Source organism: Trifolium pratense, linkage group LG1 (genome assembly GCF_020283565.1).
Source record: "Trifolium pratense cultivar HEN17-A07 linkage group LG1, ARS_RC_1.1, whole genome shotgun sequence".
NCBI classification, from domain to species: Eukaryota; Viridiplantae; Streptophyta; class Magnoliopsida; order Fabales; family Fabaceae; genus Trifolium; species Trifolium pratense.
In genome coordinates, this window is record NC_060059.1 from 49,295,904 (window position 1) to 49,320,394 (window position 24,491).

The 24,491-nt window shown below is 34.1% G+C and overlaps 2 protein-coding genes and 1 long non-coding RNA gene across 15 annotated transcripts; 1 reads left to right on the forward strand and 2 right to left on the reverse strand.

Moving 5' to 3' along the window:
• Nucleotides 1-2,798: 2,798 nt before the first annotated feature.
• On the reverse strand, nucleotides 2,799-6,711 carry LOC123904433 (pollen-specific leucine-rich repeat extensin-like protein 1). Its single transcript, XM_045954104.1, has 5 exons — nucleotides 6,274-6,711; nucleotides 4,109-5,340; nucleotides 3,929-4,022; nucleotides 3,562-3,828; nucleotides 2,799-3,440 (listed from the first exon to the last, which is right to left on the reverse strand). The coding sequence occupies exons 2-5, from the start codon at nucleotides 5,221-5,223 to the stop codon at nucleotides 3,027-3,029; spliced, it is 1,890 nt and encodes a 629-aa protein (XP_045810060.1). The 5' UTR covers nucleotides 5,224-5,340; nucleotides 6,274-6,711; the 3' UTR covers nucleotides 2,799-3,026.
• Nucleotides 6,712-12,445: 5,734 nt separating this feature from the next.
• Nucleotides 12,446-24,375, forward strand: LOC123904456. 13 transcript variants are annotated; one of them, XR_006808252.1, is made up of 13 exons: nucleotides 12,446-12,851; nucleotides 12,950-13,045; nucleotides 15,517-15,576; nucleotides 16,056-16,181; nucleotides 16,256-16,478; nucleotides 16,833-16,912; nucleotides 16,991-17,062; nucleotides 17,428-17,494; nucleotides 18,370-18,454; nucleotides 18,827-19,257; nucleotides 19,340-19,435; nucleotides 19,579-19,661; nucleotides 23,651-24,375. It is a non-coding gene; the product is annotated as an uncharacterized LOC123904456 (long non-coding RNA). The 13 variants fall into 13 exon arrangements; XR_006808262.1 differs by lacking the exon at nucleotides 23,651-24,375 and having other exon boundaries at nucleotides 19,119-19,257; nucleotides 19,579-19,737; XR_006808254.1 differs by lacking the exon at nucleotides 23,651-24,375 and having other exon boundaries at nucleotides 12,446-12,845; nucleotides 19,579-19,737.
• LOC123904448 (late embryogenesis abundant protein At3g53040-like) lies at nucleotides 22,320-23,834 on the reverse strand. The gene is made up of 2 exons (XM_045954120.1): nucleotides 22,977-23,834; nucleotides 22,320-22,611 (listed from the first exon to the last, which is right to left on the reverse strand). The coding sequence occupies exons 1-2, from the start codon at nucleotides 23,832-23,834 to the stop codon at nucleotides 22,375-22,377; spliced, it is 1,095 nt and encodes a 364-aa protein (XP_045810076.1). The 3' UTR covers nucleotides 22,320-22,374.
• Nucleotides 24,376-24,491: the final 116 nt, after the last annotated feature.

Below are 24,491 nucleotides of genomic sequence, written 5' to 3' on the forward strand. Positions count from 1 at the left end.
CTCGAGACCAAACAAGATTAACGATATTCAATAAAAATGAACAAACAATTATGAAATTTTCTCCACCATAACTAATCGCCTCAGGTGCTGCAAATTCGACCACCCTCACACCCCAAACACACTGTTTGCGCAATACGCCATCCAAAGATGATAGAGAGTCGACGTACTGACTTCGTCTATCGGTTCTTCACCAGTGCAAACATGAACATCTACCCTCTATGATATATTTGTAGGTAATCACAATCAGCACCAACACATAGGAAAAGGATCACAAACTCACACTATATATTTACTCATAAATCAAAAACAAATAACATTTATTTAAAAAATAGCATCCTAAAATAATAACTAAAAAAATAAAAATACTTAACTGGTGACTACGGGAGAAACTGTGACCTAAGCGGGGAGAGTCTGGTAGCGAGAGAGAGCGACGGTGGAGGCATTGTGGACGGCTGGTTCGGCAGTGTGTTGCGGTGGCTGGAAGAGGGAGAGTGGAAATGGAGAGAGAAGAAAAAAAAACTAAACAAGGATGAAATTCCATTCCACCTGAATCTGAATTTATGAGATAACCCTAATTTTTTTTTCGGGGAACGTTTCTCAGTTTCCAAGGGGTTTTTCCGACGAAAGTTTCTCAGTTTGCAAGGGATTTTTCCAAGGGACGTTTCCCTGTCAACTCTTTTCCCAAAAAATAAATAAAGAAAAACTTACAACGTTTTTTTTTTAATGTAATGTAATTAGGCATGACAATGGGGCACAGCGTTAACGAATTTTGCTCTCTAAACCCATACCCATAAAATTTGGATATCCTCGTACTCATACACAACCAGGTTTGGGTATCTCCATTTCCCTCCACCCCACTTAAACTTAAGCTGTATTTTGGAATCTTTTTTATTAAAAAAAAATTGAAAACCCAATTTTTTTTGACGCAACAATATAATTTTTTTAAAACGATGAAAAACTAAAATAAAACAACTTGTGTAATACTCAACTTTAAAATAAAAATATAAACATACTTTAACCGTGCGTTTGATTCGTAAAACAGCAAGAACTGAACAGAACAGTACAGGACAGAACAAGATAATACAGGACAGGACAAAACCGTACCGGAGAGATATAAGGCGATAATATTTTTATATTCGAAAATAAAATGGGTATTTTCGTATTTTTTATAGTTGTACTGTGGACAAAAAGTTGTCCTGTGGTTCTGTGAGGGACAAAAAAACTTGTTTTTGTCCTGTCACTTGTTGCCTAATTTGTCCAGTCCCATAACCAGTTTCAAATCAAACATGGTACAACAAAAGTTGTCCTGTGCAGTCCCCTATTTTTTAGCGGATCAAACGCACCCTAAGAGTTTGTTTAATGATTTTCAATTTAAGAGATGTAAAATATAATTCAGATATAAGCGGGGTGAGTTTGGGGCGGGTATCAATATCTTCATTACCCGCTCCACCCCATCTTTTGAAATTGGAGTAAATCCAAACTCAAACCTAGTCAACTCAGGTTTTCCGTCAAACCAGGGAGCGTTCGGACGGGTAACCAGGTATGGATTTTATTGTCATGCCTAAATGTAATGAACATTTGAATCTTATCTTACTGGCAATTTTTAAATTCAAATTAGTCTTTGATATTTTTCATACTAAGGACAAACTAATCCTAGATTCGTTATATTAGAAAGCCACTAATTTGTCCCAAATGTTGACTAATTTGAGTTTTATTTTTATCGGGAGTGAATTGTCCCGTTGTAAATTTGTGAAATAAGAAAACGAGTCTTCACTCTCTGGTTTAATTTTGGGATATATCATGTATACACATGTTCTTCTTAATAGGTGGTTACTTTGCCAGGGGAAGGTCTAAATTGTGATTCAATGATACCTTGTGCATTTTTGACATCTGATTTGGCAATGGTGTAGTACCACATATGATGTATTTGAGGGGGTAAAATTATAAATTATAAATCTCATATGTTGCTGTTATTCACTAGGAACCAGATATCATAAGAAGCAAATAGTGCAAAGTGTGGCTGCTGCATTTTGATGGCGTAATACAACTTTCTAGTGCTGAACACATGATGGATTGTTGGCAGCGGGTGACAGTAATATTCCATTGAACTTGTGCTTAGCTTGTTGAAGTAACAATGAAATGACTCATGTACTTCCTGTGTTTGAAGTATTCTATATTTATGTGCGATGTTTGAATAATGATTCTTGATGAGTTTTGATTCATAAACTAATACATTGTTTAGCCACTTTATGATTGAAAAATATTATTCAGATTTTTCATCTGGTGGTAGTACATAATTAGAGTATCCAAATCTGATAGTTTAGGTTTCAGATCCTTTTGGATTTCTAATTCCGATCTGTGCCCGCAACGCTTTGTTTTCGTTTCTCGGTCATCTAATCAGAAACTGTGTTTTTTCTGTTCCCCTTTCAGAAGCTTCATTTCACTGATCTCTCTAGTTTTGGTGCAGTGTTGTTTCATTTACACTAAATTTTATTGGTCTCTTGTTCTATTGTAGGTTTGCTTCATTGTTATTGCTTTATGGACCAGAAACCCAGTGGCGACTCAAGAGAAAGTGAAAAAGTAAGATTAAATGAGTTAGCAACTGCTTCAGAAGATTTCACAGTAAGAAAAGCTGTGTATATTTCAGGACTGTTTATTGACGCATTTTTTAATGGTACCTCAAGTTTAGGTCTGTGTATAAGGACACTGACTTATGTATCTTGGTGCTCAAGGCCTCCAGAGTTGTTGCTATGTTATAAGCATTCTCATGTGTAACTTCCCAACCTATATGCCAAATATGCAAGAGAAAGGCCAAAATATTAATACAAAAATGACTGAAATCATACCCAATAACTGTGGTATACTTTGGTCTCTTCTTGATATTTTCATTTTACCAAGGTCTTTGCTTAAATAAAAGTTGGAAAAAACAATTGGCCCAAACAAAACAAAACAAATAACGTCTATGAAGCATAATCATTCCTCATCAGCACCAGCATCAACATCTTGATCGCCTCAAAGTAGAGTCATTAGAAGGTTTGGGGCTGCTTTTGGGCATGAGCTAGCATACGCTCTTCTCGCTCTTCTTGTATTATCCTCAGCAATTCCTGTTGCGACTTCATCATTTCCTTTAGTGCTTGACCAGTCTCTGCACTAGAAGTCGCCAAACTCTGTAACACTTCAACCATATCAGGCTTCGGCTGCCTAGCATTACTTGCTGCTGATGTTTTTGTATTATCTAAAGAAATATTAAGGCGCTTGGCCTTGGTCCCTTCCTTGGAGTTTGTGGCAAGAGTTCCAACATCGTTTAAGCATCTCTTTTTCTTACCTCCATCTATGCCAGAAGCGGAAAGTGAGGTAGCAGCATTAAGGTTACAACTCATAGACCGAGAAGTTGAGTTAGACTGAGATCTAGTCCGAGACATCGTCGCCTCAAAATTCTCCTATAATGCATAATCAAACCAATAAGTCAAATAACAAAGAAAAAAAATAAAAATTGAAAATTAATTACAACATAATTTATGGTAACATAATAAATAAAGAATAATTAGTTAAGGAATTTACCATTCCAGCTGTGTCTTGTGATGTGCTGATGGAACCGCTTTCGCTTTTATCTGATGTCATGTTTGCCTTTTCTTTAGCATAGGTCAATTGAAAATTAGCGGAACTCCAGTGCTCCAGCAAGCACTGCCATATAGTCTCGCTTATCCAATGCGTGCGCTGACCCTTAAGACGGACTTCGTTCAACGTATCAGATAAGTAATGTGAGACTGCCGAAAGAAAGTTACTCTCAATCTGATCAATGTGTTGGTTATTCCACACATAATTTTCCTGTATTTTCGATATAACATAAAATATAATAGGCTATATTATATCACAAATGAGTATAAAAAAATCACACGCTCTTGATAAAATAATTATTTCAACTTACACTTAAAGCCTTGATAAAATTTGCCCTATCATCATCCTTTAGGGATTGTATAACTGTCAGAGTGTTCTTTGTTGCGGAATTTGAAGGCAAAAATCTGAACAATATTATTTTAATAAATCAATACACAATATAATTAACAATAAAATAAAAATAAAAATATACACTAATTTGTATACTCACTCTTTGGTGGAAGGTTGAATAATTTGTTGACCGTCGCCATACACCTCAACCTTCTCAGAATCCTTCTCCACGTCACTATCAATCAAATGCTCTGCATCATGAATGCCATCCTTATCAGCCTGAAAAGGCTCAAGCTCTGGCGGCTCAGGCTGAGACGACTTAGGATGACCAGGCATAAACGAAGTTCCTTGTGTTCCTTGGATCTGCGGCTTGGGCATGGGAATAAATTGCGGTACTTTTTCTGAAGGTCCACCTGATAGTGGATATGTCGGTGGTGCGTATGCCGATGGTGTATTCACAGGTGCAGCATGTGCCGACGGTGTATACACAGGTGGTGCACATGCATGTTGCGGATATACAGGTAATGGAATATGGGTAGATGGAGATTGAGTTGGTGGAGGAAGAGTATAGGCATAAGGAGATGAAGTCTGTATCTGAGCAGTTGTCGTCATAGGTGTAAACTGGTTTAGAGAACAAGAAACTACTTGAGTAACCCTACAAGTAGGACTAGTAGTAGTCGATGCGACACCATTCCTCTTACCAGCGAGTGGACGTTTGTGTGAATGTTCACCCGATAGTGGATATGAAGGTGGGGGATATGAACATGGTGGATATGAAGGTGGTGCATATGTCAGTGGTGTGAATGTCGGATGTGTGTATGTTGATGGTGTATACACCAGCGGTGCATATTCATGTTGTGGATATGTAGGTGGGTATGGCGTTGGTACATATGCATTTTGTGGATATACAGCTGATGAAGCATAGGTAGATGGAGTTTGAGTACAAGTAGGTGGATATGAAGGTGGTGCATATGCCGGCGGTGCGTATAGCGATGGTCTATATGTCTGCTGTGCGTATGCATTATGTGGATATACAGCTGATGAAGTATAGGTAGATGGAGTCTGAGTACAAGTAGGTGGATATGAAGGTTGTTCACATCCCGGCGGTGTGAGTGTTGGTTGTATGTATGGCGGTGGTGTATATGTCGGCTGTGCATATGCATGTTGAGGATATACAGCTGATGAAGCATGGATAGATGGAGTCTGAGTGTGAGTAGGTGGAGGCAGAGTATAGGTGTGAGGAGATGGAGTTTGTGTATGTGCAGTCGTCGCCATAGGTATAAACTGGTCTTTAGGAGAGCAAGAAACTACTTTAGCAACCTTGCAAGTACCACTAGTAGTAGTCGATGCCGCACGTTTGGATGGGTTAGCTCCTCCTGATGAGATGTTTATCTGTAATGCAATACAATGATGATGACATCTCAACAAAACAATAATAATAAGTTCAAATGGTTAAACATAAAACCAAAACTCATTCAAACATTCCCAAGAATCAATTTTATTTTATTTTATGAGAATCATAACTTTGATTTAAGAGAACAAGTTAAAGAAAAAATGGACCACACTCCTAGGTTTGGGGCATCCCCACCCCAAAGATTCAATTATCATTGCTGCTTGTATAAGATCATGGTCAGCAGAATTACAAATACAATTAACTAAATTATCTAAACTATCTTTAACAGTTTCGATGAGCATAACTCAATTAGCAGAGACGTTGAATGTAATATGTAGGACCACAGTTCGAACACTGATACACACAAATATTCACAAATTCTAGCCATTAAAGTGATCAATGCTGGCCCTTAAAAACAATCAACCACAGTCCACATTGAGACATCAACTTCAAATATTAGCATATACTGAAAAATATCAGAAAACAATTAGGCTTAACTAAACATTTGGTCTCTTACGTTTATTTTAGATTTCAATTTGGTCCCTTACGTTTAAAAAGTATCAATTTGGTCTCTTACATTTCCATTAGGTTTCAATTTAGTTAGTTTTGTCACTAACACCATTTGAACTATTAACTTGTCAGTGTGTCAAAGTGTCTATCCACATATGCAAACTGACTATCACATGTGACAAAACTGACGAAAATGACTAACTAACGCAAACGGTAAAAACATAAGCGACCAAATTGCTACTTTTTAAAGTAAGAGACCAAATTGAAACCTAAAATAAACAAATGTGTAGTTAAGCCAAACAATTAACATTTCTTTTTCTTTTTTTTTTATAATAACATTTTTTCCAATAAAGAAAACATAAACATTTTTTTAAAATACATCGTAACCTAAAATAAAGTAATAGACAAAACTAAAAACTAACCGGTGACTACTGAAGTGGCCAGAGCGGAGAGAGGGCGGCAGATACGGCGGTGGAAGCAATGCAATCGACTGGTGCGACAGTGAGTGCCCGGAAGAGGGTGAATAGAACGGGAGAGAAGACTGAGAGACAAAGAAATAGAGGAAATGCAGTCGGGGATGAATTTATAAAGCTTAACCCTAAGTTTCTGGCGGAGAAATTATAATCGAATGGAGATTTTATTGAGTTGTAGCGGTTTTGTGTGTCAACATTTCGAAGTTTGTGGCGGCTTGATCCGCCGGAAAGAAATTGTTATTTTCAGAAATCAGAATTGATGTAAATTTTAATTCAACTGCTCATTAACACAAAATAATTTCCTAATAATATTTAGGCGCCAAAGCTTCTATATGATCCCGCCTTTCTGCTAAGGAAAACATTTTTATTTTTTCAACTAGTTCACTTTTTTTTTTTCTTCAAGTAGTTAGTAGGAGTTTGAACATCGGGCCCACGTATATAATGTAATGTTACTTTTAACCGAGCTAAACTTAGACCATATACAATGGTCATGTTGAAACTCATTTCAACTCAAAAAAACCTTGCAATGGTGTGTTGAGAGACATGTTGAACATGACATGGAGGGGAGAGGTGATGAAAATGTTCAACATAGTTGAAGCATGCAAGGGGGACCACATGGCTGGTTGTGATTGGTTGATTGAATTTTTATCTATTTAATACTTTGAACTCAATTATTTCGTTACAAATTAATTTTTTATTTTTTTATTTTTTCACCAAAATTCATAATTTTTTTTTGTCTATAAATAGAGACTTGGTTCATTTGATTTGGACACAGGAAAAAAAATCGATTTTTTCACTATATTAATCTTATTATTATCTTTCTATTAGCGTTAATTTTGAAGTATTAGTTTTTTTTTCTTTAAATGGATTCCAATAATCATTTCGTATAAATTATTTAAATAAATTTTGTTTTTGTTACAAAAAACTAAAATATAAATCGTTAAGTGTTAATTATTTTAATTTAATTTTAATCGATAATTATAATTTTATGTAATCATAAAAACAAAAATATAAATTTAAATAAGAATATGAAATAAAAAGTGGTGGGGTAGAGTGTTGAATGAAAAAACAATTGGAGAGGATAAAAATTGAATGTGTGTTGAATGATTAGGTGGAAGAAAGAGAAAATGACGTGGAGTGTTGGGAGTTGAAAAAGTGGGTGTTGAATGTTTAAACCATTGTAGATGGTCTTATAAGGAATCATTAAATTATATATGTCATGGCGTTCACTTTTCATATTTTAAGATAAATTGATAGTATTTTTGTCCCGTGAGATTAGCTTAATTGGCAGGGACATTGAATTATATATACAAAATGTCACTGTTCGTATCATGATCATAACACTTACTCCCTCCGGACACAAATATAAGAAAAAAACACTTCAAATTTTGGACACAAATATAAGCAAAAGTCAACTACTTTTAAACTAATTAATACTATTATTCCTAATATACCCTTATTTAATCATTTCACTTTTCAAAAGTTTATGTGATTTCCCAGACATAAATCATTTTTCAAAGGGTAATATAATAAACTTAACCTAAGTTTTGCATTAAATCAAAAAGATTAACTACACTTAACTAAATTTCTTAAACACCGCGTAAACAGTTATTTTTTTTATATTTGTGTCCGGATGAAATATCTACTTTAAGGGTAAAAATTTTAACCATTAGATTACTTGACAAAAAATTAAATAAATTAATAGTATTAATAAGGGGTATGTGAGACATTCTTGCATAGACACAAAGATATAGAAACAAGTTTTATGCGTGCACACACTGATCAAAAAAATTAAAAGAAAAATTAATATAACTTTAATCATTTGTTCTTTAATGTTTTTTTCTCATGTGAGTGTACCTAAAAATAATTTATTTGTGTCTGTGCCTATATAAATTTTTCTCTCGGGGTATGTTTGATAAAAAACAAACAATGGGTAATAAATTTTTCTTGGGGTATGTTTAATAAATTTTTCTAGAAATTTGCAATGGGTAATAAATTTTGAGTCAAAGGTTGTTTCCATTTTTATCATTACTAATGTTTTTAGAACAGTAAACACAATAATCATTTTGTGACTCCAAATAATTAATATATACTCTTTCAAAACTATTCAAACCTATAATAATGGAGAGAGAAAATGGAGAGAACTTCAACTCAATTTTTTTAAAAACTCAATTTTTTTAAAAGGATCTTATAATTAGTCAAGTTGGGTATATAGAATAAGATCTACGGACCAACCTGTTAACATGAAACCCGCACGAACTTAAATCAATTTTTTTTAGTCTTTTTTAATTTTAGGCCATGTGGGTTTGGAATGTTAAAATTGTGAGCCATGCGGGTTAAATTCGCAGATTGTCCAGTGACCTGATTTTTTTAATATTCCATCCATCCCAAATTATAAGGGAAAAAACAAAAATAACACTTATTAAGAAAAATTAAAACATGATAATTTGAATTATGTTTTTGTGGGTTTTCCTTGGAATAAGTTGCATGGAAAGATGTAAAAACAATTTTTATTGGTTGTTATTTATTGAGAAAAGCAGAGAGAAAGAAAATTAAATGCAATTTGCATTTAATTTTTATGAGATTAAGGAAAAAAAACATTCTTGAAAATGATTTTTCCCTTATAATTTAGGACAAAAAACAGGGTTTTTTCTCTTATAATTTGGGACGGAGTGAACATATAATTAATTAATTACGCAGTTTATCATTTTCAGATGACTATCCATCCCCACTACTTTAAGTACCGTAACAATGACACCATACAAAGTCATCAAACTATTGAAAATTCTAAAGTGGGAACTCCAACGAGTTTCACCCACTCTAGGAATAAATGATTCTTGATCTAATCCACTACTAAGTCTCTGTCCGACCCTTTTCAATCAATTTAGCAAACTGAGTTACTAAGTCTCTGATTCTTGAGTCAAGGTTGTTTCCATTTTTATCATTACTAATGTTTTTAGAACAGTAAACACAATAATCTGACATTTTGTGACTCCAAATAATTAATATATACTCTTTCAAAATTATTCAAACCTATAATAATGGAGAGAACTTCAACTCAATTTTTTTAAAAGGATCTTATAATTAGTCGAGTTGGGTATATAGAATAAGATCTACGGATCAACTTGTTAACATGAAACCCGCACGAACTTAAATCAATTTTTTTTAGTCTTTTTTAATTTTTGGCCATGTGGGTTTGGAATGTTAAAATTGTGAGCCATGCGGGTTAAATTCGCAGATTGTCCAGTGACCTGATTTTTTTAATATTCCCTCCATCCCAAATTATAAGGGAAAAACAAAAATAACACTTATTAAGAAAAATTAAAACATGATAATTTGAATTATGTTTTTGTGGGTTTTCCTTGGAATAAGTTGCATGGAAAGATGTAAAAACAATTTTTAGTGGTTGTTATTTATTGAGAAAAGGAGAGAGAAAGAAAATTAAATGCAATTTGAGATTAAGGAAAAAAACATTCTTGAAAATGATTTTTCTCTTATAATTTGGGACAAAAAACAGAGTTTTTTCTCTTATAATTTGGGACGGAGGGAGCATATAATTAATTAATTAATTACGCAGTTTATCATTTTCAGATGACTATCCATCCCCACTACTTTAAGTACCGTAACAATGACACCATACAAAGTCATTAAACTATTGAAAATTCTAAAGTGGGAACTCCAATGAGTTTCACCCACTCTAGGAATAAATGATTCTTGATCTAATCCACTACTAAGTCTCTGTCTGACCCTTTTCAATCAATTTAGCAAACTGAGTTACTAAGTCTCTGATTCTTGATCGTATGGAATTAACAAGCATATTGATCTTACCGAAAAAACCAGTAACATTTTTGTGAGTCTTAGCACAAAGCAACAAGTGTCAATTGAAGTTGATGGGCGAAACAATGCACAATAATAAGCAAATGGATTCTCATTTTGGATTAAAGCTCTCAAACCACCAAACTTACCTCGGATACTGCTAGCTCCGCCATACCCTTGACTTAACAATTGTTTCTTTAACACTCACAATGTCAAAAAATCATTCTTTTACCAAACTTTCACTACTAACATAGCGAACAAGAACATCCATTTGTTCTTTACCAGCAACGTCAACAAATTCATCAATAAAAAAACAAAACACATCATCCGCAATATCACATATAATTTGTTGAGTTATTTAACATGCAAGCAGCAACAAGATCCATGTGAATCTTAAGAGCAATCATAAAATTATTTCTCGGAGCATAATATATTACACTATCTCTGAATTAATTTCCTTTAAATTAAAGTGTCCACCAACTCAAGAAATGAATGAGACACGTCACTCCTCTAAATGACATGCCACATACCAAGGGTAAAACCAACATCTTTATTTACCTTAAACAGACCAAGGGTAAATAAAATTGTGAGGAGGTTGATGCCGACCAATTTTTAAAATAAATTTGGATATTAGAATGATAGCATGAAATTAGATGCTTAATACTTGGATCCTTTTCTAAAGGTTCATAATGAATAACTTTAATCTTATCTTATATTATAAGCTTGTATACACAAGCAAACCCTAAATCTAATTTATTTTCCCTCCATTTTTATTTTGCAATTTTTATTAAAAAATAATATAATTTTATTTTATCTTGACTAGGATTCAAACCCACAACCCTTCAGTGTGAGACAATATTTTCAACCATTATGACAAGTGTACAAATTGTGATTAAATTTATGTGCAATAATTGATAAGCACCATCGATTTTCATATGAAAGATTTCATACAACAATTAAACACCATCAAATTACATTGCACAGTTTAAACAATTAAAAACCGATAATTAGAAATCTAGCAAATCATCAAATCATACATTTTCTTAGTGTTTTATTTTTCAAAAAAATTTACATTTTTTTATCCTAATTTAATATTTTTTACTAATTAACTAAACATGTTAACCATTTTCTTATTATTTATTTTTACGGAAAGAAAAAAATCATTGGACTTAAAAGTTACTTTTTTTTAACTAAACATGCTAAGAAAACTATTTTTTTATGTCTTTCTAAACTTAAAAGTTTGTTTATGTTGAGAAGTATGGTTGATCGTATTACTATATATATATATATATCAAAGTGATATTTATGCAAATAGTAATTGACTCCAGGTATATATCAACGTGACCATATTATTAATTATGAAAAAAAATCACTTATTCACATTTGTTTCTTTTGTTAACAATGTATCCTAACATTTCCGGATCAAAGAAGATTGTTTTCTGAATGGATTTTGGGTGTTGTCGATGGAGAAATTGAACATGACAACGACGATGATTTAGAACTTGACATTCCATCAGATTTATTGATTCCAAATTCAAGTGATCCTCTTGCTTCTATCGTTGAAAGCACATATCCCCAACTTTTACAAAACATGAACGATATAACGTGTTTCCAAAATAGAGCTATATTAGCTCCTAAAAATTCAACAGTTGACACAATAAATGATTATATGTTGGATTTAATTCCTGGTGAAGAAAAAATATATTTGAGTTATGATACTCTACTCACACAGAATGTAGATGGTCAAACAATGGATGATGTTCACACTCCCAAATTTTTTAACACGATTTCTACGTCGGGACTCTCAAATCAAAAGTTGAGACTTAAAGTTGGAGTTCCTATTATGCTATTAAGGAATTTGAATAAAAAATTAAGATGATTAATTGTCATATTAAAAAAAACACATAAACAGTCAATTTAAAAAGTATATACATACTATCAATCAATCATAATCAATCATAATCGTCATATTAAAATCACTTATAAAATTACACATATGATTAATTGTGATGTGCCGACAATATACAAAGTTTTATACTTATAATTCATAAAAATTAAGATTTTTATATTTTATTAAAATAGAACCATATAATTTTAAATAATATTTTTTTATAGAAATAAATTATAATAAAAAATTAAAAATACAAATGAATTTGAAAAGATAAAAAAAAATTAACTACTCCAGAAATAAATTACTTTTTTTTTTTTTTTTACAAATCTATGGTCTAAAAATAAATTACTTTTTTTTGAAACGGTCAGAAATAAATTACTTATATATTATTTTTTTCGCTTGACATGATAAATACAACTCACGTAGAATAAACGCAGACTACGATTCATATGATCAGGTTTATGGCTTTGTGTTAGGTTTCTTTGTTACCGTTTTCAATCTGTCCAACTCCGAATTCAATTTCTTTCTAATTCTAACTGATCATCGAATCGATTCAACCCTAGTATGAAACCCACAATGTCTCATTGCCTCCAATCTTTCGTTCGACCCAATTTCTTCTCTATTAGTGAAACTGATTCGTTCTTCCTGAATCTTGATTATTCGAACCCTAATTTTTTTTGGAAGATCATGTATCGTCATTTTCGGGTTTCATGTTTCTGAACCCTAAAAATCTTGATTCGATTTGAAAGTGAAATGTAGAAATCGAAAAGAATTAAACGACGACGTTGGATTCACTTCACTCTCAATCCAAATTGTAAAGGTTCTAATTTTGTGGCTTTTTCCCTTAATCTATGTTTAATTGTTTGTTGTTGTTGTTGTTGTTGTATACTTATTACTATCCTGATGTGGAATTCTTAGGAACCTGTTGCTCTGAGACTCACATCCACTGGTAAAGTCACCAGATACTGGAAGACATTTATCTTCACTTGAGTTGCATTACCCTTCACAATGATAGTAAGTTGCTATAACTCACATGTAATTGATTTATGTATTTTTGGTTTGTAATGTTGATTTTATTTTATTCCCTGTTTTGATAAACAATTTTATCAAGAGTTTGTGCTATAAACCCTTATCATATTTCTATAACATAACATTCATATGGAATCAGGATGATATACATGGAAGTTTTGAAGTTCTAAATGCAATTTGAAATATGAATATTTATTCATTTTATTCGAAATGCAAGTTGAGACTTGATAACAATTTTCTTATTACGGTGGATTTGGAAAATGGTTGTGTGCCTTGGTGCCTTTGATGCAAAATTAAGTATATGTCCCTGGCTGTCCCTCAATGTCCCTAAATTGAGTATCTGTCCCTGGATGTCCCTAAGTCGATGCTTGAATGAAATTTCATATGTCCCTCAATGTCTCGAAATTGACTATATATCCCTGGCTCTCCCTCAATGTCCCTAAATCGAGTATCTGTCCCTGGATGTCCCTAAATCGATGCTTGAATGGAATTTCATATGTCCCTCAATGTTTCGAAATTGACTATATGTCCTTGGCTGTCCCTCAACGTCCCTAAATTGAGTATCTGTCCCTGGATGTCCCTAAATCGATGCTTGAATGGAATTTCATATGTCCCTCAATGTCTCGAAATTGACTATATGTCCCTGGCTGTCCCCCAATGTCCCTAAATTGAGTATCTGTCCCTGGATGTCCCTAAATCGATGCTTGAATGGTATTTCATATGTCCCTCAATGTCTCGAAATTGACTATATGTCCCTGGCTGTCCCTCAATGTCCCTAAATTGAGTATCTGTCCCTGGATGTCCCTAAATCGATGCTTGAATGGAATTTCATATGTCCCTCAATGTCTCGAAATTGACTATATGTCCCTCGCTGTCCCTCAACGTCCCTAAATTGACTATCTGCCCCTGGATGTCCCTAAGTCGATGCTTGAATGGAATTTCATATGTCCCTCAATGTCTCGAAATTGACTATATGTCCCTCGCTGTCCCTCAACGTCCCTAAATTGACTATCTGTCCCTGGATGTCCCTAAATCGATGCTTGAATGGAATTTCATATGTCCCTCAATGTCTCGAAATTGACTATATGTCCCTCGCTGTCCCTCAACGTCCCTAAATTGACTATCTGTCCCTAAGTCGATGCTTGAATGGAATTTCATATGTCCCTCAATGTCTCGAAATTGACTACGTGTCCCTCGTTGTCCCTCAATGTCCCTAAATTGAGTATCTGTCCCTGGATGTCCCTAAATCGATGCTTGAATGGAATTTCATATGTCCCTCAATGTCTCGAAATTGACTATATGTCCCTCGCTGTCCCTCAACGTCCCTAAATTGACTATATGTCAATGCTTATTCATAACTTCAAATGTAAGTGGAGAGGACACGTGGCACCATAGATGTGAAATAGTATATGTCCATGGATGTCTCAAAAATGAATATATGTCCCTCGATGTTCTGGAATTAAATATATGTCTCTTGATGTCTCTAAATTGAGTATTGGTTCTTCGATGTCCCTAAATTGATGACCTGAATGGAATTTCAATATGAATGTTTATTCATAATAACTTCAAATGTAAATGGAGATGACTTATGGTGCCATAGATGCGAAATTTGGAAGATGGCTGTGTGCCTTTGATGCTAGATTGAGTATATGTCACTCGATGTCCCGAAATTGACTATATGTCCCTCAATGGCTCTAAATTGAGTATTTGTCCCTCGATGTCTCTAAATTGAGTATTGGTTCTTCGATGTCCCTAAATTGATGGCCTGAATGGAATTTCAATGTGAATGTTTATTCATAACTTCAAATGTAAATGGAAATGACTTATGGTGCCATAGATGCGAAATTTGGAAGCTGGTTGTGTGCCTTGGTGCCTTTGATGCAAAATTGAGTAAATGTCCCTCGATGTCCCGAAATTGACTATATGTCCCTCGATTTCCTGAAATTGACTATAGGTCCCTCAATGTCCCTAAATTGAGAATTTGTCCCTCGATGTCCCTAAATTGATGGCTTGAATGAAATTTCATATGTCAATGCTTATTCATATCTTCAAATGTAAGTGGAGAGGACCCGTGGCGCCATAGATGTGAAATAGTATATATGCCCATTGATGTCTCTAAAAGGAATATATGTCTCTCGATGTCCCGAAATTAAATATATGTCGCTCGATGTCTTTAAATTGAGTATTTGTTCTTCAATGTCCCTAAATTGATGGCCTGAATGGAATTTAAATGTGAATATTTATTCATAACTTCGAATGTAAGTGGAGATGACTTATGGTGCCATAGAAGCGAAATAGTATATATGTCCATCGATGTCCCTAAATTAAATATATGTCCCTCGATGTCCCTAAAGTGAAATGTTTGTTTTCTGAACATTTTTTTTAAGAATGCAATTGCATTTAAAATAATAATAAATTTATATACTAAAGAGTATTTTGGTCTCTTTGCCAAGCAGGTAATTGTTCGTAAATGGGACCAGCAAAAGGAAAGGCTAGTCAATGTGTATGAGGAAGAGGTATTCATTTATTTAAATTTTCTAAAACATATATGATACATGTCTAAGATGTGAAATTTTTTCCCATTATCTAAATATTCTGATCTCCCTTTATCTAAATATTTTTGTATTTTCATGCAATGTAATTGATTTCACTTTATTGATTTTGTTCCTTTTTGTTATAGTGTTTGATATTGTTGAACGAAAGATAATATAGTGTTTGATATTCTTATTTGTATATTTCCTACATGATTTTACTTGCAACTTCTTTCTTTCTCCATTCACTTCTCTTCTTTGAGTTATTTCTATATTACTCTCTTTTTTTTGGCTTTCGAAGTTGCATTTAGTTCCATATGTGCTTCAGTCGGTAGAAAATTCACGATTCATCTAGAGCTAAATAAGAAATGTTGGCTTAAATGATTATATTTTATAGTCTATAGAGTTTTATGCCCTATTCTTCAATTTATGGTATATATTTATTTTCTTTGCTTTTCCTTTAGGAAGATATAGTCAAGCTGTTAAAAATATAGAATTTGACCAACATCTTGGGCCTTACAATCATAGCGACTATGAAGATTGGAAGCGATTATCTAATTTCGTTACAAAGAGCATCATCGAATGGCTTGGTATGCTATTTGCTTGAGTGAAGTGTCCTTTGTATTAAATTGGTTGTTGAATTTTATTATTAATTTGTGAGCAGAGCCCATCGGAGGAGAAATCAGTGTTGATTGCGAAAATGATATGTTTAGAAACACTCCAAAACATCAATGGAGGAAGCACCAGACAAGCAAGCAGCTAAAGGTTGGTAATTCTGCAACGTCTATTGGCACAAACCAGATAAAAGGATGTTATTATACCTCGATTCCACGAGTTGTAAAACGCAAGGGGATCAGTGAACAGGAACTTCTTTGAATCATGACAAGGTACGCATACACATACTATTGAATATTTGGTTCGAAAAAGTCATTGTGAGAAAAGAGTTTTGAAATAAAAAATCTTACATCATTGAAACAAGTTATGACATGTCCATAAGTTGTTTTCAGTTTATTTTCATAAGCTCTCCATGATAACTTACGAAAACAACTTTAGCTCTTACGAAAACAATTTAACTTTATTTTGTGTTTTGTTAAAGAAATAGCTTACACACAAACACTTATATGTAGTGCTTATGCTATAAGCGCTTAATTATACTCTTTATCCAAACAGAGCCTTAACATGTTGCTTTTTGTTGATATGTGCTCATGTTTTATGTTGGACTTCTCTGACACAATTGCTAGAAACTCTTGTGGAAAAAAATTATGGAGGTTCCGAACACTTGCTCCTTGGAGAACTGCAGTTTGCATTAATTGCCTTTTTGGTATGGTCGAGAAAACACAGTTTCTTTATAATTTTGTTAGTCTTGTTGAATCCACTATGACATTTTGCAATGCTACAGATGGGTCAGTCGTTAGAAGCATTTCTCCGGTGGAAATCCTTGCTTAGCCTTCTGTTTGGCTGCACTGAAGCAGTAAGTATATTTTTTGAGTTGTATTGGGTTTGAATAATGTATGCATAGATTATTAGATGTAAAAAAAGTTTCTTTTTGTATGCTAAAAATGGTTCATTTAGATGTGATAACATCACTTTCTTATCAACATCTTTGGAGACGTTTATACGATGCACACATCATACACAACTGTAACATGATTAATATTATAATTTCCATGGATTAGCTATTCAATTTACTCAGAAGTGAGCCATTAGTATTCAGTTTTTTATTATTGTTGAACCAGTTCATGGGGGTAAGGGGGGGGTATTGATAGCAATTAAGCATTAAGTAAAGTGGTTTCGTGGCATTTGCTTACGGTTCAATGGTTACTTGTGTTTTGTTAGACGCTGGTTTTGTCTATGCATCTAGCTTTTGTTCTTCATTGTGGAGTGGATGTTGGTGAAGCTCTTGGTGAGTATATGTCCCTAGATGTCCCTAAATTGTTGGTCTGAATGTGATAGAGACTTGAATGATGAATGTTTATTCATAACTTGAAATGCAAGTAGAGATGACCCTTGATGCAAAGACTTTACAGTGTTTTTTTCGTAATGGTAAATTGGGATGATGGTTTTGTGCCTTGCTGACCATAGATGTGAAAATTGAATATATCTCCCTTTGCTGACCCTAAATTGTTGGCCTAAATGCCATTTCATTATGGATTTTTATTCATAACTTGATATGCATGTCGAGACGACCCTTGATATAAAGATTGTACGATGCTTTTTGCATAATGATAAATATCGATGATGGTAGTATGCCTTTGGTGACCAAAGATGCAAAATTGAATATATGTGCCTTGATAGCTTAATGGGAAATTCGACATTCGAGCCTTAATGACCCTGAATTGTTGGCCTAAATGCATTTTAATTGTGAATTCTTATTCATAACTTGAAATGCGTTGAGATGACCCTTGATACATTCACTATGATGCTTTTTTAGTAATGATGATAAATCGGCATAATGGTAGTGTGCTTTGGTTACATTTGTCCCTTGATGACTTCGAATGCAAAATTCTATATTTTAGCCTTGATAACCAATTGTTGGCCTAAATGCAATTTCTATATTAATGTTTATTCATAATTTGAAATGCATGTTGAAATGACCATTGATGCAATTATGCATTTTTCATAAATTGGATGATGGTAGTGTACTAATGTGTGCCTTGGTAATCTTATGTAAAAATTTAATATATGTCTTTGATGACTTTGAATGCAAAATTCGATATTTGAGTCTTCATATCCTGAATTGGTGGCTTAAATGCAATTTTATGCTTTTTGAGTACGTAGGATTTCTGTAAACTCTAATTTAGAGAAGAAAGCACCAGATTATGTTGCTCAAAAGACATAATCTCAGGAGCCCTTTCTGCACAAGGTACATCTTATATTACAATGAAGTGATAAATGTTAATGTACAACTCTTCAAAGAATTTGAGAAAGATGTTATTATGTTTATTACGTATCGAGTCTTATTTGTTGTTCAAATGTATAAATCAGTTGCTATTTGCTTGATGGAGGTTGTAACATATAAAAAATAGTAGGAAATATTGCTCATCTATTGTCAATACCACTGGATGTGTTCTTATTTAGTCGACAAAAACTATTAGATGGCTCTTTCACTTTAATAGTGACTTGTTTTCTGAATTTTCATAACATCTTTCTATTCAGAGCTTGCCTAACTTATGTGGGTTTCGAGGTTTTAAACATAATTGTTTGATTGAGACATGGATTACTAACCCATATTTAGACTGGTTTGCATAGGGTAAATTGACGTAAAGTGCGAAGGTATAAAGGAGAAAAAGACTTGAGAAGAAGGGGAAGTTCTAGTTGGCGGGTGATATAGTATCTGACTAAGCAAGAGAAGACTCTTAGCTTGCAGAAGGATAGAAATTGAGAGAGACTTGAGATAGCAAATAGAGGCTAAACATTTACGTTGATGGGTGTTAAGAAAAGGCCTAAATTCAAGCCTAATTTGTTTGAGGCTTTTATTTATTTATTTTTTAACTACAATTCAACAAATGACTAATTTATCGCAAAAGGTTCAATATGGAATTATTGCTGATCAAAATGCAATGGTGGAAGATTTGGGTGAATGGAAGGAGGGACAATGGCTTTTGGTGCAGAAGTGGCCGAGGGAATTAATGCAGTAGGTGTATGTATGCCTTTTTTTTTCACAAGGTATGCACAGTTATAAATAAATTTTTATTTGTTACTGAATTGACCATGTATGACGTAATCAATGTGTTGCTGGCTAATGTAGTTTTGGAGGTTGAGGATATTGACAGATTGCAATGGTTAGCTGATCTGGTAGGCGCTTATTCAGTGAAATCAGCATATGACGTAATTTCAAATGGGGGTATCCATCAGTCTACCGCGCTCTCCAAAATTGTGAACCAACTTGTTGATGTTAAACAAAATTGTTAACCTTTATTGATATTTTCATGTTTCAAATTCGTTTGAAACTGATACTAATGTTTTTTTTTTCTTATTTTTTTATAGATGTTCTCTGTTGGACCTGCTTTTAAGGGTATTAAGATGATTCTTCCGGGTACTCATTTTGTCTACTATAGTTCATCAACCAGGTTTGATTATTCTGCTTAATCCTGTATAATTCATTTTCTGTCATTCCTTTATTTCTGAATGAGAAAATGTTAGCAATATGCTTCCTATTTTTCTCTAGTATTATAGGCCCTGTTTGGATAAACATTTTAATTAAGGGTCCGTTTGGATTGACTTATTTTTGAACTTATGAAAAATAGCTTATGCGAATATTTAAGTTTTTATGTTAATCCGTTAGTGAGTACAGAAAGTGTATCTACATAAACTGTTTTTTCATAACCTACCTTGACAAACTTATAATAATACATAAAAACTTATTTATTTGCCTAAGTTGTTTTGTATAAGCCCAAAAATAAGCTAATCCAAACGGGCCCAGTGTTTATCCTATAAATGCTTATGTATGAGTTATTTCTATAGCAGAAGATAAAATAAAGTCAAATTGTTTCATATAAGTTGTAAGCTGTTTTCTAAGCTTATGAAAGTAAACTCACAAGCTCCCTCAAACGGTCTCACAAGTGTGTATGTCAGTAGATAAACTCAAATAAGCCAATTCCAAAAGGCCCTTAAAGAAACTAAAATGTGACCCTCTAAATCATGTGGCTTTGATTTTCTTTTTGACAAGATTCGTTCCTAAAATGGTGGGATCAGCGTAAATCTCACTGAATAACAGATTGTGTTTGAAAGTATGTTAGAGAGTTGTGCAGTATGCAAAAGCGTTTTTAGCGCCACTTAGTTGGTACCAAAATCCTGTTGATTAATGTGGAGTACTTCGAAAAAGTGGTTTTTTTTTTTTTTTTTTTTTTACAGCGATGGAGGAGTATTTCCTAGTTTTTTTGGCATTTATTTTCTAAGAGTGTTAATCTTGTATGATGTAGTACGTTTTTGTGAAATAACTTTGGATCAAACCATTGTTTTATCAGTTGCTAGAGTCAGTGTTGTTGTTTTTTACAGGGAAAATAGCTTTAGAGGTTTTTGTGAAAATTCAAGGGAAAATAGCCTCTAGGGAAAAATCAATGTAGAGAGCTAGGAAACCAATGACTCTTTGAACTCGTTTCAAAATATTCACAATATCAGGTTCTAGGAAACCAAACGTGTTAAATGCAAACGGTATAAATGTATGTTGATTACGCTCTCTCATGTTTGGCCATTTTGCTTGAGGCAGCTTTGAGGGCCGCCTGCCCCACACTCCCCAGTCATGAATCCCACAAACTGGGAAAACTTCAGTCAAGTCCACACATGCATGTTTTCCTCTGACCCACCCGTATACCAAAACATCGGCTGACCTCAATGTAGATCTTCCCTTTAATGGATCATTAAAGGCCCCTCTTTCTCCACAAATACTCATGCGCGCTTAAAAACATAAAAAAGGACATCTCGAACAAGATCGTTTCTGTATTTGAAACCTAGAAGCTCTCGACAATGAACTGCATGTTGCCCAATGACTATCCAGACACGCCTTACGACAGACAAATCATACCTCATCACCAGGAAATAAAGGAATCATCGGCCGATATTTGAGGATTGTGCGATACTCTGCCGGGGACATATGCTGACATAATCCCTCGATTGAGATAGCTAGAAGAAAATCCTGAGCATGAGCCGCTTGCAAACAACCAAAAATTGTTTTCTATCTAGTAGTCAGTTGAAAGTTAACATCCACGTCCTTAACAATTTTACTAAACAGGGCACTCGCCAAAACATGTTGGGCTTTAGGAGGGACGATGTCCTTGCTAGTACAGTACTCACTTTAAATTGGAGATTGAGATCGACAAGTGGGAATTTGGCCGGAGAAAGAAAATGAAGGATTATGACTACACTATTTCCAAGTAAAACTTTCTAAATTTGAATCCTTAACAAGTGCCCCTGATGCGCTAGGTAGAAATGAGAGAGTTAGGGTGATGAAAGGAATATGAGAGAGAGGGAAATGTCATTGAGGTTGAAACCTTAAAAAAGAAAATTTAATTTTTTCTGTTAAATATATTTTTGTTCTTTACAATTTTAATTTTAATTTTTTTAAAAAAGTAATTTTCCTCTTATTTTAAAGAGATGATGGAGTATATTTTTGTTCTTTACATTTTGCTCGCATTATGTGGCAAGGAGATAAACGTCCAATGAATGCAAGATGAAGATTTCAAAACCAATAGAGTTTATCAAAAGCAAATCATTGTATCATGTGAATGATAAACTTAAAAGAGAATTTGGTTACACATGGAAACATCTATTTGGACCCACATGAGATATATCGGTGATCATTCCTAGGATGATCACAATTACATATCCATGATATGTAGCATACATTATACATGGGGTGTGAGTGTTAGGATTTTCACCTTGCAATTAGGGTTTCTATATCTCAAATTTTTGAAAAACCTATAGTTTACACGAACCCGATTAACAATATTTTAGGTCCTACATTTTATTCAATTTTTAACAATAATCCCTACATTTCAAACTAACATAAATCCGATTAACTATATTTTTGATCTCACATTACTCAATTTTTAATCATAGTTCCTAATCACTAATGTGGACCATAAATTCCAAACACATTTATTTTTGTAAATGTTTTATACAGACCATATCAAAACGCTAGATACAATTCTGTGAAGAAAAGAGACACCAAATACTAGTATTTTGTTTCCATACAAACTAAACAAACCAACCAACCAAAAGAGTAAACAAACAAGTTTAGTGATTCATTACATCTTTCATACCACATGATACACTACAGATAAATCACTTTTTCTTAATATCAAGTAGTCCTACACGAGTAACCCCTTCATCATCCAAAGGTCCCACATCATTGAATGTCTGACCTGTCATCTGATCCGCCGCTTTCAGCCTCTCCGCCACCGTTCCTGTTCGAGTATCTTCTGTTCTTATCACCCCAACATTTCCACGCCTCCATGTTTCCTCTCCAAATCCTTTATCTTTCCTCCTTCTTGCCTCTTCTTCTGCTCCACTCATCATTTCCTGCATCCATCATCCATTTCCAAAACATCTAGTTAATAATTCCCTCAAAAATAAAAAACATAAATTCAAATGTAAGATATACAAAGTTTTTAGTTTTTGTTTTCTTATGAAGACTCAGCATCTGAATCAAAGATAACAACCAACCCCACCACCCACTTTGGGTCCAGGGTTCTGGGTCTCAGGTTCAGGTTCGAACCCCTCGGGTACCAATTTCGGACTCTAGCTTTAAATGGGGCTGCTAGGTCCCTATATGAGTTTTAAGAAAGAAAAAAACAACCAATCCCACAATCCATAAGTGGACAAAGTGTTTTAATCACTCCCAACACATTAAAAAACATTGTTTGTAGTGAACAAATTGAAGGTACCTTGGTCTTATCTTTTGCCTCTGCAGTTTTCTGTTTAGCAGCTTCAGCAGTCTCTGCAGTTTTCTGTTTAGCAGCTTCTGTAGTTTCTGCAGTCTTCTGCTTAGCAGCCTCAGCAGTCTCTGCAGTTTTCTGTTTAGTTTCCTCTTTCTTGTCACCCAAGTAACCCATAGTCCTTTTAGCAGCATCAACAGCAGAGTCTTTAGTCTCTGCAGTTTTCTGTTTAGCAGCTTCTGTAGTTTCTGCAGTCTTCTGTTTAGCAGCCTCAGCAGTCTCTGCAGTTTTCTCCTTAGTTTCCTCTTTCTTGTCACCCAAGTAACCCATAGCCCTTTTGGCAGCATCAACAGCTGAGTCTTTCATCTCTCCAATCTTCCATGCAGTATTATCCTTCCCTTCTTTCGCCTTCTCAGCTGTATAATCCTTATACTCACCCATCTTATTCATTGTTGCATCTTTCCCTTCTTTCGCCTTCTCTGCAGCATAGTCTTTGTACTCCCCTGCTTTGTTCTTAGCTTCCTCTACTTTCTCAGCTGTATAATCTGCATACTCGTTAGTTTTTTCCTTTGTTGCATCGTATACGCCACACGATTTGTTGGCTGATATGTCTCTAACTTCACCACCACCTGAGACTAGATCATTGTCGTTGTCGAAAACATGAACTTCTTCTGTTGTTGCAGGGTCTCTCTTGCCAACTACAGCTTCTCTTGCATTCTCATAGGTGTCATGAACTGCCTTCATCACTGATCCAATTACACCACGATTGTCATCATTGTGTTGTTGCTGTTGGTTTGAAGTAGCACTTGGGTTGTGCTCTGTTGTTACTTTGATTTCTTCAACGTGTCTTGGTTGTCTTGATGCCATTGAATTTTGAAGTGTAGCTTTTGTTTTGATGGTTTCTTTTGGAACAAGATAAAGAATGAGCTTGTTTATTAAGTTTTGTTGCCTTGATGCTATTGAGTTCTAGAGTATATATAGATAGATATTGAATTGAGATTGTTTGAGGTTTATTATATGAGAGTGTGATGTGAATATGATATGATGATGAATTGAGTGGGGGAGTGACACGTGAGTACAGAGAAAGCAACACCTGGTAGAAAATGTCGGTGGTCAGACATGTGGCAAGCATGCTGAGGAGGTTGGAGATATCATGAGATGCTATGATGATGACATGTGGCTCACTTTATTTGCTGACACTTGGCACACTGTCTTTTAATTGAATTGAACTACGTTGAATTATACTATTCTACATTTCTACCTGTTTTTGGAGATTAATCTCGTTTATTTCCTGACTTGTATTTTGAATTATCATATTTGTATGGTTAACAAGATATATTGGATATCTTTCCATAGTTATAGTGTGATGGGAGATATAGTACATGAAATATATTTAGTAACATAGGAATCAAGGATAGCAAACAACAAATTACTAATTAACTTATAATTTATCTGAGCTATATTAAAGAATTGAGTAGAAAGAGTTAACCATACTTTAGGAGAAAATACTAATTAATATAATTA

Bases quoted from the DNA above. Each gene is read 5' to 3' on its own strand.
- LOC123904448 (XM_045954120.1), bottom strand. From the start codon at position 23,834: ATGGCATCAAGACAACCAAGACACGTTGAAGAAATCAAAGTAACAACA. The intron at 22,612-22,976 runs GTACCTTCAATT...TGATGGATGCAG, and splicing joins AGGCAAAAGATAAGACCAAG to GAAATGATGAGTGGAGCAGA.
- LOC123904433 (XM_045954104.1), bottom strand. From the start codon at position 5,223: ATGGCGACGACTGCACATACACAAACTCCATCTCCTCACACCTATACT. The intron at 4,023-4,108 runs GTGAGTATACAA...AATATTGTTCAG, and splicing joins ATTCAACCTTCCACCAAAGA to ATTTTTGCCTTCAAATTCCG. The intron at 3,441-3,561 runs GTAAATTCCTTA...TATGCATTATAG, and splicing joins CACAAGACACAGCTGGAATG to GAGAATTTTGAGGCGACGAT.